This window comes from Cydia splendana, chromosome 27, assembly GCF_910591565.1.
Source record: "Cydia splendana chromosome 27, ilCydSple1.2, whole genome shotgun sequence".
Taxonomy (NCBI): domain Eukaryota; kingdom Metazoa; phylum Arthropoda; class Insecta; order Lepidoptera; family Tortricidae; genus Cydia; species Cydia splendana.
The window spans coordinates 4,533,764-4,549,779 of record NC_085986.1 but is presented as its reverse complement, the minus strand read 5'-3'; the positions used below and the strand labels follow the sequence as shown (position 1 = coordinate 4,549,779).

Genomic DNA, 16,016 nt, shown 5'->3' with positions numbered 1-16,016 from the left:
CCGTATGTCCGAAATATAATGTACTAATTATCGTACAAATCTAAAACGACTTTTTAAACCTTATGAAGGAAGGTCCTAATTTTGAAATTAGAACGTTTGTAACGCAAGATTCAGATTAGATTTGTATTATATTTAGTACTGTATTTAAGATAAACCAGATTTAGTACATTAATGAACTACTTGTCTTTACAGTATTACCTTTACTAGGTCTATGAAGCGAATAGGACTTATTCCTACTTTTATAAGTTACAGCGAAATCTGCGCTAACGAGTTTTGTTTAAAAAAAAACTATTAAGTGGGCCGTACGCATGACTGTGTTTTTCTTTTAACTCTTTTTTTTAACCGCCCACATCAAAACTTGCCAATACAAATGCAATTTTGATTTGTCAGGATAAAGATCAAATTAGGATGGAACGGGAGGCCTTTTTATAGGACTCTGGGCGGCTAGAGGGTAATCTAGCACTCTATTACGGCTGTCTTTTTCATATCAGTCCAAATGAACGCTGACAAATTCTGTGTAACTTATATAAGCGGTTAATTTCGACATTTTGCAAGAAGGGCGATGCAAGATACAGTTGAAAATGTGCATTGTAGGCTAATTCAGACGACTCACAGCCAACCTGGTGGCGCGGCTTGAAACGTGAACACCACTCAAATAGGATGTGAGTTATGACAAAAAATATTCCGATTGTGATCTTGACTTCAGAAGTGGGATCTTGCATACATTAAGAGAGAAGAGATATGTTTTATGTTAGTTTAATTTAGTATTCAATGTAAAAAAAAATCTTTACTTAAAGAAACAACTAAAATATTACACAAACAACAACTAAGTGGATTAAAAGATATGTCTTATTTATTGTCAAAAATGAATATGTCAACAGATATTCTTGATGCTATTTTATATTATATATTTGATGCAAATTTTAGACTTTTTAATTAGATTTTTAAGAAAACTAAATTCTGTCAATTTAAAATATAAAGAAAAAGCATTATTTGTCATATATAAATTATTCATAATCATAACCCCATTTCCTATCTAAGTAGGTAAAATCACGTTTCACGCCATGCCAACGACTTTAGTTCTACACACATGCATTTTAATAATAAGTTTGACAATTCACTCCTAGTACTTGGACGCAAGAAACAGATTCCGATCATTACAAATTGAGCTCTATGGCTCGGTAGTAAGATTATATTTACAATGCAGCGTTCTTATACATATTACCTTTAATTATAGCAAATATTGCCGATGTAAAGAAACCATTTAAAAAGCGGACTTGAAAATTATGACTTTAGTGAAATCAAACCTTATTAATGGGGTTGTAAGGTTCAATTTAGTGTACACAAGGCGTATATCTTGCTTTTTGTCGTTCTTAAAAGAGAAAAATGGCGCTATTAGACAAAAGATGGCGCTAGTGTAAAGTATATATAAAAACAAAGGTAAGATAAGAGAGAAGAGGTACGTACAAAAAATACATATGTAATTATCATTAGTTCTTAATTATTGTGTAAAATTAAAGACACCTTAGTGGCAGCTGAAAAAGTTAAAATAAAACATAAACACTAGCGCCATCTAGTGAATAATCTAAGCACTATTTGTAAAATAATCAATATATTTGAGCGCATTTCTAAAACACGCTCAAATAAATACGAAATTGGCATAAAAGTCATAATTTAAGTTTCGTGAAGCGGCTGAAATGTACAGTGGTCACTTATTTTTTATATTTACACCCTTATAGTAGGAGGTTTAAAACTCACAATTCCGTTATTTCACTAAATAGGACACACATGTAACACAAAACATGTAGTTTACACTCATGTGTATTGTTCTTAGACATAATGTACCTCTTTGTTGTTTGTCATTAAGACAATTACTAGCATAAAGATGCAGTTAAAGTAAGGACGCGAAGCACGAAGAATTTCGTACATTGCCCCGCCTGTTTCTATCTCTATCGCATGCACATAATTATATAGTTGTCCTTCTCGCACAGTGACATAGACCGCATCATGGGCGGGACAGCATGTATAATCGCGCGAGTGCGATAGAGATAGGGACGGGCTGATCAATGTATTAAATTCTGTGTGCTGAGGGTCCTTGCTTTACAAATAGTTCTTATTTACAGACAAAAGAGGTACTTTGTATTGACGGTACCTTTTACTTCAAAAATCTCTAAAATCTTGGTTTATTTTAAGGTTAAAATCGGAAAAAATCTTTCTTACCTGGTCTTGTGCATTTGTAAAATTACTTAATAAAAAAACATAATTGGAATGATAAATAAATGCAATTATAAATACTACCTAAAAATGGCGACGGATTTTCCTTTTTTTTAATAACTCTGATTAAATTCGTTATTTAAAAACAATTTAGAAACCCAATGTAAAATATACAATTTAACAACGAATGGAATAAATAACATTTACAAACAATAAAGTTTATCAAATAATAGTTTAAGATTTTTAAAATATCTAAAAGTTATTTTTAAAATGTCTTTTTTAGTTTATCTCACATGGTTATACCGGGCTAAGCCTAGATGGCGCCACCATTTCAATTAATTATACTAAAATTTAAACGAAGATATCTCTAAGGCTATCAAAAAAACGATATGAAAGTATTACAACTAGAAATATCTTGTTGAATCTTTCAGAAAAGGGATTGACGTCACTTAAGTAAATTTTGAGCGTCATTTCCACACATTTTGTGTCAAAAACGTCACATCTTGACATAAAAGAATTGAAATAACATAGCGCCTGGCCTGTGGTAAGAAAGTCAAACGTATCATTCGGATACAATCGTTTAAAATGTGCATTTTGTGCAATCATTTAATACTTTTTGGGTATGTGATGTCATTTATATTATTGTGTCAATAAATGTAATTTATTATTTATAATAAATATGTGTTAATTGATTATTTGAAAACGACTTGATTAGATTAATTTAGAAAATTCTAACAACATTAAGTCAACTCACACAAAAAATATATAGTTTTCATTAAAAAAATTAGGCTTATAGGTATTCCATGTAAAAAAAAAATGGTGGCGTCATCATCTCATAAATCTCCTTTGTTACGCTATTAAAACAAAGTTAGTATTACACTCTTGTAAAACTTAAAATTTTACCGCAGAATAAAATCAGAGTTTCACAAATATCTGTTACTCCATCACATGACGAATAATCTTACATATTTGTCATGTGGTAAGGCAGCGTCCAATGTTTTTACCTATTTAATATTTATTTACACCAGTCAAAATGTCCAGTTTAGTACTAAAGGCCCAATGTCCTACCTATAGTAACTCTTCAGTTCGATGAAATTTAAATCCTATTCAATTGGAACAGAGTCGCTTTTCCTTTGTTTCGGTCCATTTTCCAACAACGCAAAATCAACTTTAGAAGATGTTGGATTTTTCATTTGGATGGCTGGGCCTTAGGAGGCTATTGTAGGGCCAAACCCAATGTGCTTGCGAAAGGCCTAAATGATTAAGCTGGCTGTCTCGCTTGCACTTGCAACCTCTTGCTATGCGTGATGCAGTTTTCTCGATTTTATTGCCCTACTAGCACGTTGATTTTGGCCTATCAATACCACTGTGGGTTTCTTCAATAACTCTTCAACAGACCTTTCGGTCAAGGGAGTGTAGGGTCAAGGCGAAAACAGTGGCTCAGGCCAAATATCGGCTCTCTGTTGAAATTAGGTTGAGTGAGCCACTGATGTACCCGGCTTTTTTACCGACCCACTGTTCCCTTCTTAATCTTACATTGTTGTATGACCTATGCGTATTGGACATTTTAGACACACATTTGAGTTATTTCGACTGGCGTTGTATTAGGTATAATATGTGCCTTTCCATCGGAGAAGGGTCCTTATAATGCTTTATCTGCAATAAGGCCTTTCTATCAGAGTTTCTGTTGGATATTCAGATGAAAACGTCCTTATTGCACACATCAAAATGCATGCTTATGCATCAAAATGCATAAGGACCCTTCTGTGACGGAAAGCCACATATAACAGTATAATAACCGAAAAAAAATTCTGTCTCTTAATAAAAATTTAAAAATGTCCAATATTGGAAAGAATAAAATAAAATGCAATCAATATGTAATGTCAAGTGTAAACTAAATAATGGACGCCGCACAACCACAATATTAGTCTTAGAATATTATTTAGCAAATTTCACACGAACATACAATGCCCTGGTTACAACTAAAACATTATTTGGACGACTTTCATAATCAAATCACTAGATGGCGTTGCAATATACTTCCATAGCCAAACCAATAGATGGCGTTGCGGTCCAAGTATATAAACATTCTTATCGATTTAGATATAATACTTAATAAGTCATTTCTAACCCAAGGCTGAGTGGCCCTTAAATAATCTAGGCCGATTTCCAACTATTGATATTCTAGGACCACCGTGACCAGTGTAGTTTCATATAAAAAGGGACCTTAAGACGACTTTTCATACGAAATGACACAAAAGGTCTAAATAAACATAGTTTAAATTCCATCACAGGCTAAAACACACTTATAATTGTCCAACTACTCACCAGATGGCGTCCTATCAGTTGTATCACCTATCTCTGTAACACTTTAATCCAAACTATTCACCACTAGATGGCATTACTGACTCTGGCAACATCTTAACATAATCTCACATACTTTTAGTTCAAATCCACTAGATGGCGTGACCTGTCTTGAAAAGTTTAGTACCGACTAATCATAGATGGCGCGAGCTGTCCTGAAAGGTTTAGTACTAACTTTCGCCAGTAGGTGGCGTTTTTGAACGTCGTTTTTACACGTTCCGTGGTATATTGTATCACGTGTTATGTCGCTACGTATACTAGCTGCTCGCCCCGGGTTCGCGCGGTGGTAGGGACTGAGGGCTCTGCGAGAACTGGTTGACCATCTTGCTTTGCATCATGTTCAGGAGTATGTCACTGTATTGTTCCATTAGTGACATGTTGTTGGATTCTGCGGAGAGAAAATTGATAGTTAATAAAAGATATAGAAATAAATCACCTAAAACACAAGATACAAAGATATATTTGCAACATTCCAATAAAAATCTAATGGCTGTTACACCTTCACCAAACACACTTTGTCACTTGCAAAGTCGGTGCAAACTTAGTGTGGATGGTCTATACTGCCTATAGGCACAGAATAAATAATAGTACTAGGTACAGAAGACTCACTCTCTAACAAAGCGCGTCTGTTCATCAGGACAGATATGGCCGCTAGGTGGAACGGATGTACTTTTAGCTACCTGTAGCAAAGCGACGAAATCGCGGAGTGAGCCACGCCTGCTATAGGGACCGTGCGCGTTGGAGGCTGCCATCTTGTGGCCTGAGTCGGAAACATAAACATGTACATTGCCAAAACAACCATCTACCGTTCTCGTACGTTTTCTTGTGCATAGTAGGTTCTGCCATCTTGTGGGCATAAATCTGACGGCTCCTGTTGCTGCCCCCTATAGTTCATGCACGCCCCCTATAGTCCTGATTACATTTAACATACCTTTAGACACAAGGTGCTCCAGTTTCTGCCGCGCACTATCAACATTCATCCCCCTGTACTCCCCCTCGGTGGACGATAGGCTGCTCGGAGCATCGCCGTTCTGAGCGACGGCGCCGCGTAGGACTTTCTGCGTTTCTAGAATTGCTGCTTCTAGACCTGATGAAGACAAAATAAAACATTATCACCAATTCACCATGCAATTTCGTTCTAATACGAACTAGTACTAAAATTGTATATTACATACACGGTGGCCAAAAAATAAGTGCATTCCCGTTGCCAGGGAGGTTTTGGGATTATACTAAGCAATTATTACTATGGGACTAATCCCGAAATACTGAAAAAAAAAATTTGGCTGTTTCATACATTTTGGCTGGTCCATTTTCTATGGGAGGGTAAATTTTTCTTTCGCGATTTCGGGATTGGTCCCATAGTAAAAGTTGCTCAGTATAATCCCAAAACCTCCCTGGCAACAACAACAACTGGTATAGGCAGTAAAGTAAGAAATGTCTCAGATGTCACGTATTTAATTGCCAGCCGAGGTCGACAAATATGTGATCTGAGGCTTTATTATTTACTGGTCGAGGTGTGTATAGAGTTAGACTAAGAAAAGTCTGCAGCGATTTTGATAGCCCACGCAGTGCAAGTGTTTATATATACGGCATAATTTCATAGAAATTTGACGTTTAAAATAACACTTGCACTGCGTGGGTTATCAAAACCGCTGCAGACTTTTCTTGGTCTAACTCTACTATTCTTTTCGGAGCCGGAAAGCGGCAACTTTATTTAGCGCAGCGGGATGAAAGTTGACGTTTTCCGGCCGGAGGGCAGAAAAGTATTTTTAATCTATTTTCTTACCACTAATATCAGCGGCGGCGCCCGGCTCTTGCCTGAGACTCCGGTACAACTGAACGACCTTGCTCGCTGTGCGCGTCAACTGCTCAGTCAACGCTGAGCATAGCTGGGACGATGACACTGTAATTTAAAAAAAAATGATAATCAAGTGACAAAGATATACAGGGTGGAACATTTCTAGAGACTAAGCTGAAAGGACAGTGATCTACAATCGAGTTAATATAATCGTAAAGCTGGATTTAAAAGTAAAACAAAATCATTAAAGTGAAATATTTTTATATCAGTAACAACCCTACAAAGTTATTTACATTTTAAATTGACACATATCATGTCATTCAATGGGAAGTGGATCCCGGGGTTAGGCTAGGGTTGAAACATACAGATTTTCGCACTAATGTTTAACAAAATGTATCTCAAAAACGGTTAATATTAACGTGATTAATAAGTGAAAAATAAAGTACGTAACCTGCACAATTCCTTCGTTCTGTTCCACCCGATATATACATCGACCTTGTAACTCTAGTTCAGATCCCATAACTTTTCGTGGTGGTCGTCCACTTTCCTTCACTTAAGGTAATAAAAAAAAGTGAACTCACGCTGCGGGTCTGGGGTAGGTGGGTCAGTTTTGCCGCGTGGCCGGCTCGAGGGCTGAGTTAGCCGCGCCGTGACTTCTCGCGCTTTCGCGGATAGGTCGCGCTCCGAACCGCTCCGACCTGAATAGTGCACCTTAATTAGCATGTGTTTGAGATGATATTACTCTTTGTTACACTCTTTTACTTAAGCACACACGGTTCCGTACCCAAAGGGTAAAACGGGACCCTATTACTAAGACTCCACTGTCCGTCTGTCTGTCACCAGGCTGTATCTCAAGAACCGTGATAGCTAGACAGTTGAAATTTTCACAGATGATGTATTTATGTTGCCGCGATAACAACAAATACTAAAAAATACGGAACCCTCGGTGGGCGAGTCCGACTCGCACTTATCAGGCTTTTTTTAATTAATAATAACAGGCTCAAATGGAGCTAATGATACAATCGGAGCCATTATTCGATAGAAAGGACTTTCCATAGAAAACGCAAGTAACGCAACCATTGAGTTTAAACTGAGATAGACAATGGACATAAAATAAAAGCAATAAAACTTTTTTTTTAAAGTCCGTAAACTGTATACTATAACTAAATACCAGCTCAATAGAATTTTATTACGACATTGCAATACGTAAGTAGTATTTATTTGAGTATTCGAAGACGCAAAGAGCAAAACATGTCCATCCCTAGCTATAAAAACTACTGAATATATCCTGGTCACGGCACCAAATTGTAATGTATGCTTTAGACAGCCATCATATTGGATGCAGGCAATACGCATCTCCGGAACACATGGAACATCAGTGTGACAACCACATAAATTCAATTTTGGTTAATGCCTTTAGTTTCCAGCCGATGTTCAACCTCTAGCCGCCCAGTGACCTTTAAAAAGGTCTCCTCTTCCATTCTAATAGGGGATATTACTGCAATGTTCTGCCGCCAGAGTGCAGCACTACCGACTCAGTAAATTCATAGACTAACTTATACATACTGTGCCTTAAACTGTTTTTTGACAAGTTTTCACTCTTTTCACAGACAATAAAATATGATATTGATGCATCAAGGCGGTTTGTTAACAAGGGCCTACCGGTAAACGCGAAAATCGAAATTTAGTTATCTGCCTCTTTATCGCTCGAATATGCAAGAGTGATAGAGAGATTAGATAACGAAATTTCGATTTTCTTGTTTCGCGGTAGGCCATGTGATTGACGTGACGTGTGATGTGTCAATGTGGTTTGTTTACTGTATGTGCCACAAAGGTGCCACCTACGCAGAGCTTTGCCTAATATTCCCTATTTGAACTTTGTGTTAACAAAATTAAAATTTATTTTTTTTGGCAAGATTTGACGTATGGGCGGCTAGAGGTTAACCCTTAGAACGCCACGCCTAATGTGCGCGGCGCGTCACCATAAACTTTGTCAGAATGCTCGAAGGTTGATGATGGGCTGCAGCCGAGCGCGTCAGTTGAGGTGTTTGAGGGTCAAAAGGTTAACCTAACAGACAAAGTACCTTATTTATTTAAGCGTATGGCGTATTAACATTGTAGGCAATATAATTATACTAATAGTGTAACTTATTATAAGTCGACATCCAGGCTACGCAGCCAACCAATCGCGTCAGATGTCAGGTTGGTATAGAGGTCCAAAGTACCTTGTTCAAGTTGAACACAAAAAGGTCGACTTACCAATACGCCGAGCATCGACGCTCCCCGCCCTCGGTCGCGGCGCTCCGGGTTTGTCCTCGGCTTCCGAGCTCGACTCCTCTTGGGCGGCCGTCGACAGCGAAACTGTTAGTAAATGTGTACATCTACTTAGCTGTGGGTTATTAGGCTAGCGCTAAGGTACAGTATAAAAAAAGGTTTAGCAGCGGGACACCGAAAATAAATGATATGGACTTTATTTATTTTACACTAAATATTAAATGTGAGCAGCATGAAAGTTCCCCAAATATTAGAAAAACTACTTTATCTATCTGAAAAAGGTACTTTACTCATTAGGGTTTGTTGAATAAAGTTTCTTGTATTATTCTATTCCTTATATACGTTGATTCATAAGGGTTTAGATTTGCATATGAGATCCGGGCCAGCTTGAGTGAATCAACCTGTATCCGCGGTCAAACCTTTTTTCATACTGTATTGAATTAAATTTGTGAATCATCTAAGTTGTCATTAGCAGCATTACTAAGATGCAATAATGAAAAAAATCTCACTTTACAGTTATGATGAATCACAAATATAAATCAAACCTACAATACTACATATTGTTGGCATTGTTGCCGACTCGCGTCATCTGTCCCTTCAAAATTACACTAGATAGAAAGAGACAGATGCTGTTAAGGAACCAAGCAGTGGGCAGTTGCACTACCGTGCATTATTTATTATCACATATTATGTTGAAATATCTGTGAGACCGAGCTTTGCCTGGAAAACATATTTTATCTCAATAATGCGCGTTTTCCCAGAGATAAGACCTAGCTAGATCGATTTATCGCCCCCGAAAACCCCCATATAGCAAATTTCATCGAAATCGTTAGAGCCGTTTCCGAGATCCCCGAAATATATAAACAAACAAGAATTGCTCTTTTAAAGGTATTTAGATTATCACATATTATGTTGAAATATATATTTATCGTATACGCGATAGCGATGCATGATTACATAGAAGTTTGACATTTAAAATAACACTGGCACTGCGTGGGCTATCAAAATCGCTGCAGACTTTTCCTGGTCTAACTATGGGAAACGACGATGAGAAAGTCTTAATTACATCACCATCTTTTAACCTCTAGACAACGAATGCATTTAATTTGGATTTGTCAAAATAAAGATTTAAAACAAAATGGAAGACCTTTTTATAGCTCTCTGGGCGACTAGTGTTTATTGACTGCTTGTTCCTTTTTAAAAAATAGTCCGATTTTGTTTATTCTGTGTAGATATGAGCGCCGCGCCGGCGCGCCGCCGCCGCCGACAAAATTTACGCGCCGCCGCCGCCGACGCTGCGCTATCGGCGTGGCATCGGCGTGACCTTGTTAGATACTACTACTTTCAGAATCAGACAATATATATTTTATCTAGTTTAGATCTGTAACGGCGCCAGCCTGAATAGCTTATAGACATTGAAAAGGTATTTTAGGTCCATATAATTCTAAAATATCGATGATAAATTCAAACTTTTCTGTTTGGTAACCGCGCTACTAGTGTTAGGGCAACGAAATGACTAATTTTGCCAGCTGGCTAGCTCATCCGTCATTCACCGCGAATGTAACCATTGCAAGCATGGTTGAATGTCTTTAAACGGTGTAAATGGGGGTTCATTTCAGATATTAAGCGTTTTCACGCCCAAAGGTCCGGCCGTTGGCTTTGCACGGAAGGCATCGGAAACGGAATCGGGTCTCATTTAAGCTTGGCCATTGTTCAAATTTCAAGTTTTGCTCTCTCGCAGCCTAATCTTTGACCTCGCATCGCTCGCATAGAAGTAAGCCGCTATCTGAACCTCCAAGTTTTCAGCCCTGTTTGGAGCCTAACTTTTAGCCTCGCTTTTAAAATGCTTGATCATTGGTTCTTCTCCGATCTTAGCTCCACTGCAGCACGGCCTTGGGCCTCGCACGAATGCACCTGCAGGTATGCTCCAGGTCTTTAACACTATGGCCTCGGTCTTTATCGGCCTTCGGACTTGCTTACACTGGACCAATTCCAGGCTCTGCTGTCTTGCAGCTTGGCCTTCGGCCTCGCACAGAAGCGCACCGTAATCGGCACACCGGCGCATTCTGCCGTCAGCCAAGCTCACACTTGGCGTTCGATTCTAAGCTGTATGCTTACCTGCAGCTCAGCCTCTGGCCTCGCATGGGAAGGCGTCGGAATCAGGTCTTCGGTGTTAGGTGGAGCTCGGCCTTGGGCCTCACTTTTTGACATAAACCGGTTTGTTGGGTCGATATTGGTTAATAACGGAGCTTGATTTTCCTCACTTCGGCTCTTTGGACTGTCGACCAGACGTTTCCCTGATACAGTCAATCCGCTACTTTTTACTTAGAACAAAAGATAAGGGCCTCGCAAAGATCTTCCGGCCAGGGTCTCGCCAAGATTAAGACCGGCTCTGATGCCGCTCGATACCGTTTATACCTACTATATAAAACTTTTTTCGTAACTTTATTCAATAAATTTTGCTTGAAATCGAAAAAGGCACTTATTTTATAACTTTGTTACAGCAAAAACATGTAATTTCGGCAAAATTTTGGTTAGAATTCTTTTTTCATTAATCAAAGGTGTTTCAAGGCCACGCCGCCGATTCGCCGCCGCCGCCGACCGATTTTGACCGGCGCGCCGCCGCCGGCTAAATGCCTATCGGCGCTCATATCTAATTCTGTGTAGGCACTAGGGAATGCAATAACCGACCAAACTTCATAACCGGTTTCGGTTACGGTTATGCCCGAAAAATAACCGAATATCGGTTATAATCGGTTACGGTTACTTTAGACGAAAAAAATGATAAATTTACAATGAAGTAATTAAAATTTTACTAAAATAAAGGTACAATATTAGGGAATGTGCGTATAAGGCTTCGTTTTTTAATAAAACACAAAATACAGTAAAAGTAAAATATGACCTCGGACGTGATACAATATTCAATAAAAATATTTCATAAATCATATTGATTCATATTGATTTCATATTGATGTGCACGTATCAGCTTTAAGCTGCCTGTGCATTTACATATAATAATAATAAATAGGGGAAGTAAATTTGGTATATTTTGATTATTAAAGTCCACGAATGACAAAAATTATAGTCACAGGCGTCACAGCCAAAAAAGGCAGGATTTTGTAGTCATTAGATGATTAAAACATAGAATTTAAGTCATAAATAAATAACCGAAAGTAACCGTAACCGGTTATTCGAGGTTCCAACATTCGGTTGTGAAATTTTGTCAAAATAATCGGTTATAACCGATTATTTCGGTTACGGTTATAACCGATTTGCATTCCCTAGTAGGCACTTCTGTAAAGGACTATGCGTCAAAATAGTCCGAAAACAAACAGAGTTGAAAATTAGGTCATTAGATAGGTATTTATACGGACTTCATTTCGTTCTATTGGCACCAAGCCGAATACCATTGCAGAACTGAGATTTTAGTATTTTAGTCAAAATGTCGTCGAAAATGTACAAATTATTTGTTTACTTTTATTTAAGTACCTAAAGATAAGTATGGGGATATCGCCACATTGGCAGGCGTGGCTCACTCCGCGATTTCGTCGCTTTGCTACAGGTAGCTAAAAGTACATCCGTTCCACACCAATTTTAGGGAAAGCCATAAGCCGCGCGTGGCGCTATCGCCACCTAGCGGCCATATCTGTGCTGATCGTAACAGACGCGTTTTGTTAGAGAGTGAGTCTTCTGTACCTAGTACTATTATTTATTCTGTGACATTGGGTACAAAGTGTGATACGAGTAACTACATAGTACTGACCTGAGCTGTAAGCGTTCGGTAACGGCCGCCGTCGGCTGCTGCTGGCCTGCTTGTTCATCGAGCTGATCGTGGGTCGCATTAGACCCGCGCCGCGGGTCCGAGACGGTGCCGGGTCTGATTCCGAGTCGCTCTGAAACATCACTTCTTTGGTTATGATGTCTTAAGACTGGGTCTCTATTGTTTCCCATAAAGTTTTAAGTCATAATGTATTGTTTGTCCGCATTTTTGTTAGTCATAATTTGGTTTGCCATAAAACAAAACTAACCTAACCTAACCTATCTATCGGATAACCTTACGAAAATCCTGAAAAGTTAACGGTTTCAGAATTATGACTAATGATAAAATTACAATCATTACATTATGACTTTCAATAATTATGTCAAACAAATGGATCCGTTTAAGACTATGCGTTTGGATCGACTGGGCTTTATTTGATAAACATTGTAATGTTTATCAAATAGAACAAGTCATTGTAAATATTTGACGTCAATACTTCAAGAATTCCATAGTAACACATGTGACGTTCTCAATCAAAAGGTACCTATGTCGCTTACCATAAAGATGAAATTTGCTAGCTCTCCACAGTTTTAGGTCTTTATACAATGATAGTATCCAAGAAAATAAAATAAACATTCTACGTACCTGGTTCAATACTCCTACGCTGCTGCTCCTCGTCATATTAGATTTCGCTGTATACCGCGGCGCAGGCCTGGCGAAGCCACTAGGGCTTTTCCCTGGGCTAGCGGAGGCTGCGGGTTTGCTTGCCGCTGCTACAAATAATATAAATATTAATAGTGTTACACATAAACGTCTGGTTGTCCCTATCTGTCATTTTGTATTTGTTGAAAAGAGAGAAAATATTACAAAAGTTAGCTAAGTTCTATGATGAAATTGATGAACAATGGTTCAATAAATATTATACGTACAGCAAGGGAACTTGTAAAAAAACATATGTTGTTGATCCCAGTCATTGGCGTGATTTTAAAATAGGGCTCTTCTTAAGAGTAATTTTATAACGACTAGACTGCTCTGAAACTTTGTACTTACAATAGGATAAGGTATATCTAGTCCCAGTGGCGGCCAACTAGGCCCGGGCCTTGGGCGGCAAGATATTTAGGGGCGGCAAATTGTGACAAAAAATTCGACAAGATATAACTCAAAATGTAGTCAATATGATGGGTGCTGAGAGGCGGCTACGGGGCCTGAGGCCTAGCGCGGCAATGACTGTAAATCCGCCACTGTCTAGTCCTCTAATTAGTTTATGTAACTTCAGATATCATAGTTAAAAAATCTATTTCTCTTGTTTTATAAACTGGAGCTATATAAACTAATTGCAGGACTAGATATACTTCATGTGATTGTATGTGCAAAGTTTCATTACAATCCAACGCGTTTTTAAAATGAGAACGAAATTACGTGTATGGGTAGGCGAAATTCGGCCGAGCTTGCTGGGGACTCTTAAGCCTAGCAGAGAGTACGGATTTAATTGCCGCGCCGCCGCTACAAATATTGTATGGTTTACAACAGTTTAAAGTTATTTTAACAGCACCATCTTTTTTACGAGTACATATATCATATCATAATCACTCTAGAGTTCTAATCTAACACTTCTAACGAACATACCTTGTACAAATTATACTTACTCCAAATTTTTAACTTACAAATAGGTAATTAGGTACATATACATACTAAAAATAATTGTGTGCAGTAAAGTGCTTTCTAATAACAATTACTTATAAGAAGCGTGAAAGCTTAATGACAGCAGTTAGTAAAAAGCAATGAACAAGCCAACAAACAACTACTGAAAAGCATGCAAACACATTCACGAAAATATAGAAGTTGGACTAAACAATTACATATAATGTTAATACGTTTTTTTACGTAAAAAGCCCTGTTTTTGTTTCCAGATACAAAAATAGTAAGTATATAAAAAAAGTAATGAAAGCTGAAAAAAAAGTAATGAAATAAACGCATTTGTATTTGTAAAATAGTAATTGAATTGGCTAATTTACTACCCAATCATACCGATTTTGTACCAATGTTGTACAAAATAATTAAATGACAAATCAAACAGACAAGATTTATCGTTTAATAATCCGGTTTCCCAAATTTTTTTATAGTTGGCCTATTGTAAGAATTAATATTTGGTAGTTACGAATTGACCCTTATATGTATGAAGCTAAGACCTACCGTGTAACTGATAGCCTTAGCGTCATATGTATAAGGGTCAATTCATAATTGTCAAATAATTCTTACGTTGCGCCGATTGTCATAATTTAGGAAACGCCGTACTCCTCGGTTACGTAGACTAGTTCGCTTTTTTTAGCATTAGAAAAAGACTACGCGATCTTGACGTGTCTTTTAATTGCAAAACGCTTCTTAAAAATCAGTAACTATTACTTATGAAAGCAAAAGAATGTAAGTAATCGTATATGATTCATAATTGTTACATATTTGCCGTGACTTATTTTTCAAAAGTGTTTTTCAATAAAAAGACACGTCAAGATTGTTTACCTTTTTTTACTGCTAAAAAACGAACTATAGCTTACTAAATCATTTTTGTCATTGTCATTGCCTAGCTCGTGCTACCAACACCTTAAACAGTACATATTTAACTAACTTACCTTCCAATATTAGCACAAAATACAATTAGCTTTCCTCAAAATACACCGCCACCAATCAAATCTACTAAAAGCGCTATTTATAAACGCGTTACTGGCCTGAATTAGCTATGAATCGTTTATCTTTATCTAACATTTTGACTTATGTATTTGAAAGAAAGGAATAAAACATAATTTAACTAAATCAGGCCCGTAAAGTTTTACGAATAGGGGGTAGATCCCTTCATCATAACTCTCAATATACAGGATTTATTAATAGCAGAATTCGTGAATCGAATCTGACAACTGAAATAAATGATTATTTACTAAAACGGGACTTAATCGTGTTAAATTAAGTTTTATTCTCCGAGAGATGTCACAAGTGTCGCTAATGATGAAAACTGAACTACTAAAACAATTTATTTACAACTAATATTATAAGCAGAAGAAGTCGAATATTGAGTTTCGGTTAATCCGGTTATAATATTAGCTGAAAATTGTTGAGCATTAGAGTTTTCGTTCGCTGCGACATCTATTGTCAACTAGCAGTACTGATATAACATTTTAGTATTACATAGCACCCCCACCACCGTGTATCAACATACACAGACCTTGCGTCCTAGGCGCCGGTAGCGGCTTAGCGGCCAGGTCCGAGAGAGAGATGGCGCGCCTCATGCCGGACTCTTCTTCTGGCGCGTACGGCGACAGGTGAGTTCGATTGGCTGGTGGATATTTCTTACTTAAATAATCTTACGAGGCAAATAGGTCTTACCTTACGGAACCTAACGAATTCCTCAAAGCTAAGCATTGTGTACCTGACGTTGTGTACCTGAGTTTCGAAGGCTAAGTACACATCTATATTCTATATGTATGTATGTGTTGATTTCGATATGTGTTCGTTCTAAACTCTATAAACTATCTCTACAAAATAATAATAGTAACTAAATGCATTGGTCCGTAAATAGTCTACTCGTAGTTCTAATTTTCAAAATTAAAATTAACA

The 16,016-nt window shown here is 37.6% G+C and overlaps 1 protein-coding gene across 3 annotated transcripts in view; it reads right to left on the bottom strand.

Moving 5' to 3' along the window:
• Window positions 1-3,045: 3,045 nt before the first annotated feature.
• The window catches only part of LOC134803697 (mitogen-activated protein kinase-binding protein 1), a 140,847-nt gene continuing 127,876 nt past the window's right edge, over window positions 3,046-16,016 (bottom strand). For 2 of the 3 annotated variants that reach the window (XM_063776490.1, XM_063776488.1), the window contains 7 exons: window positions 13,056-13,183; window positions 12,414-12,543; window positions 8,636-8,737; window positions 6,958-7,074; window positions 6,365-6,481; window positions 5,510-5,665; window positions 3,046-4,966 (listed from right to left, as the gene is read on the bottom strand). In XM_063776490.1, the coding sequence (XP_063632560.1) occupies window positions 4,836-4,966; window positions 5,510-5,665; window positions 6,365-6,481; window positions 6,958-7,074; window positions 8,636-8,737; window positions 12,414-12,543; window positions 13,056-13,183 (881 nt within the window). In that variant the 3' untranslated portion in view covers window positions 3,046-4,835. Of the gene's footprint in view, window positions 4,967-5,509; window positions 5,666-6,364; window positions 6,482-6,957; window positions 7,075-8,635; window positions 8,738-12,413; window positions 12,544-13,055; window positions 13,184-15,624; window positions 15,736-16,016 lie in introns of all 3 variants that reach the window. The other variant, XM_063776489.1, reaches the window with a different exon arrangement.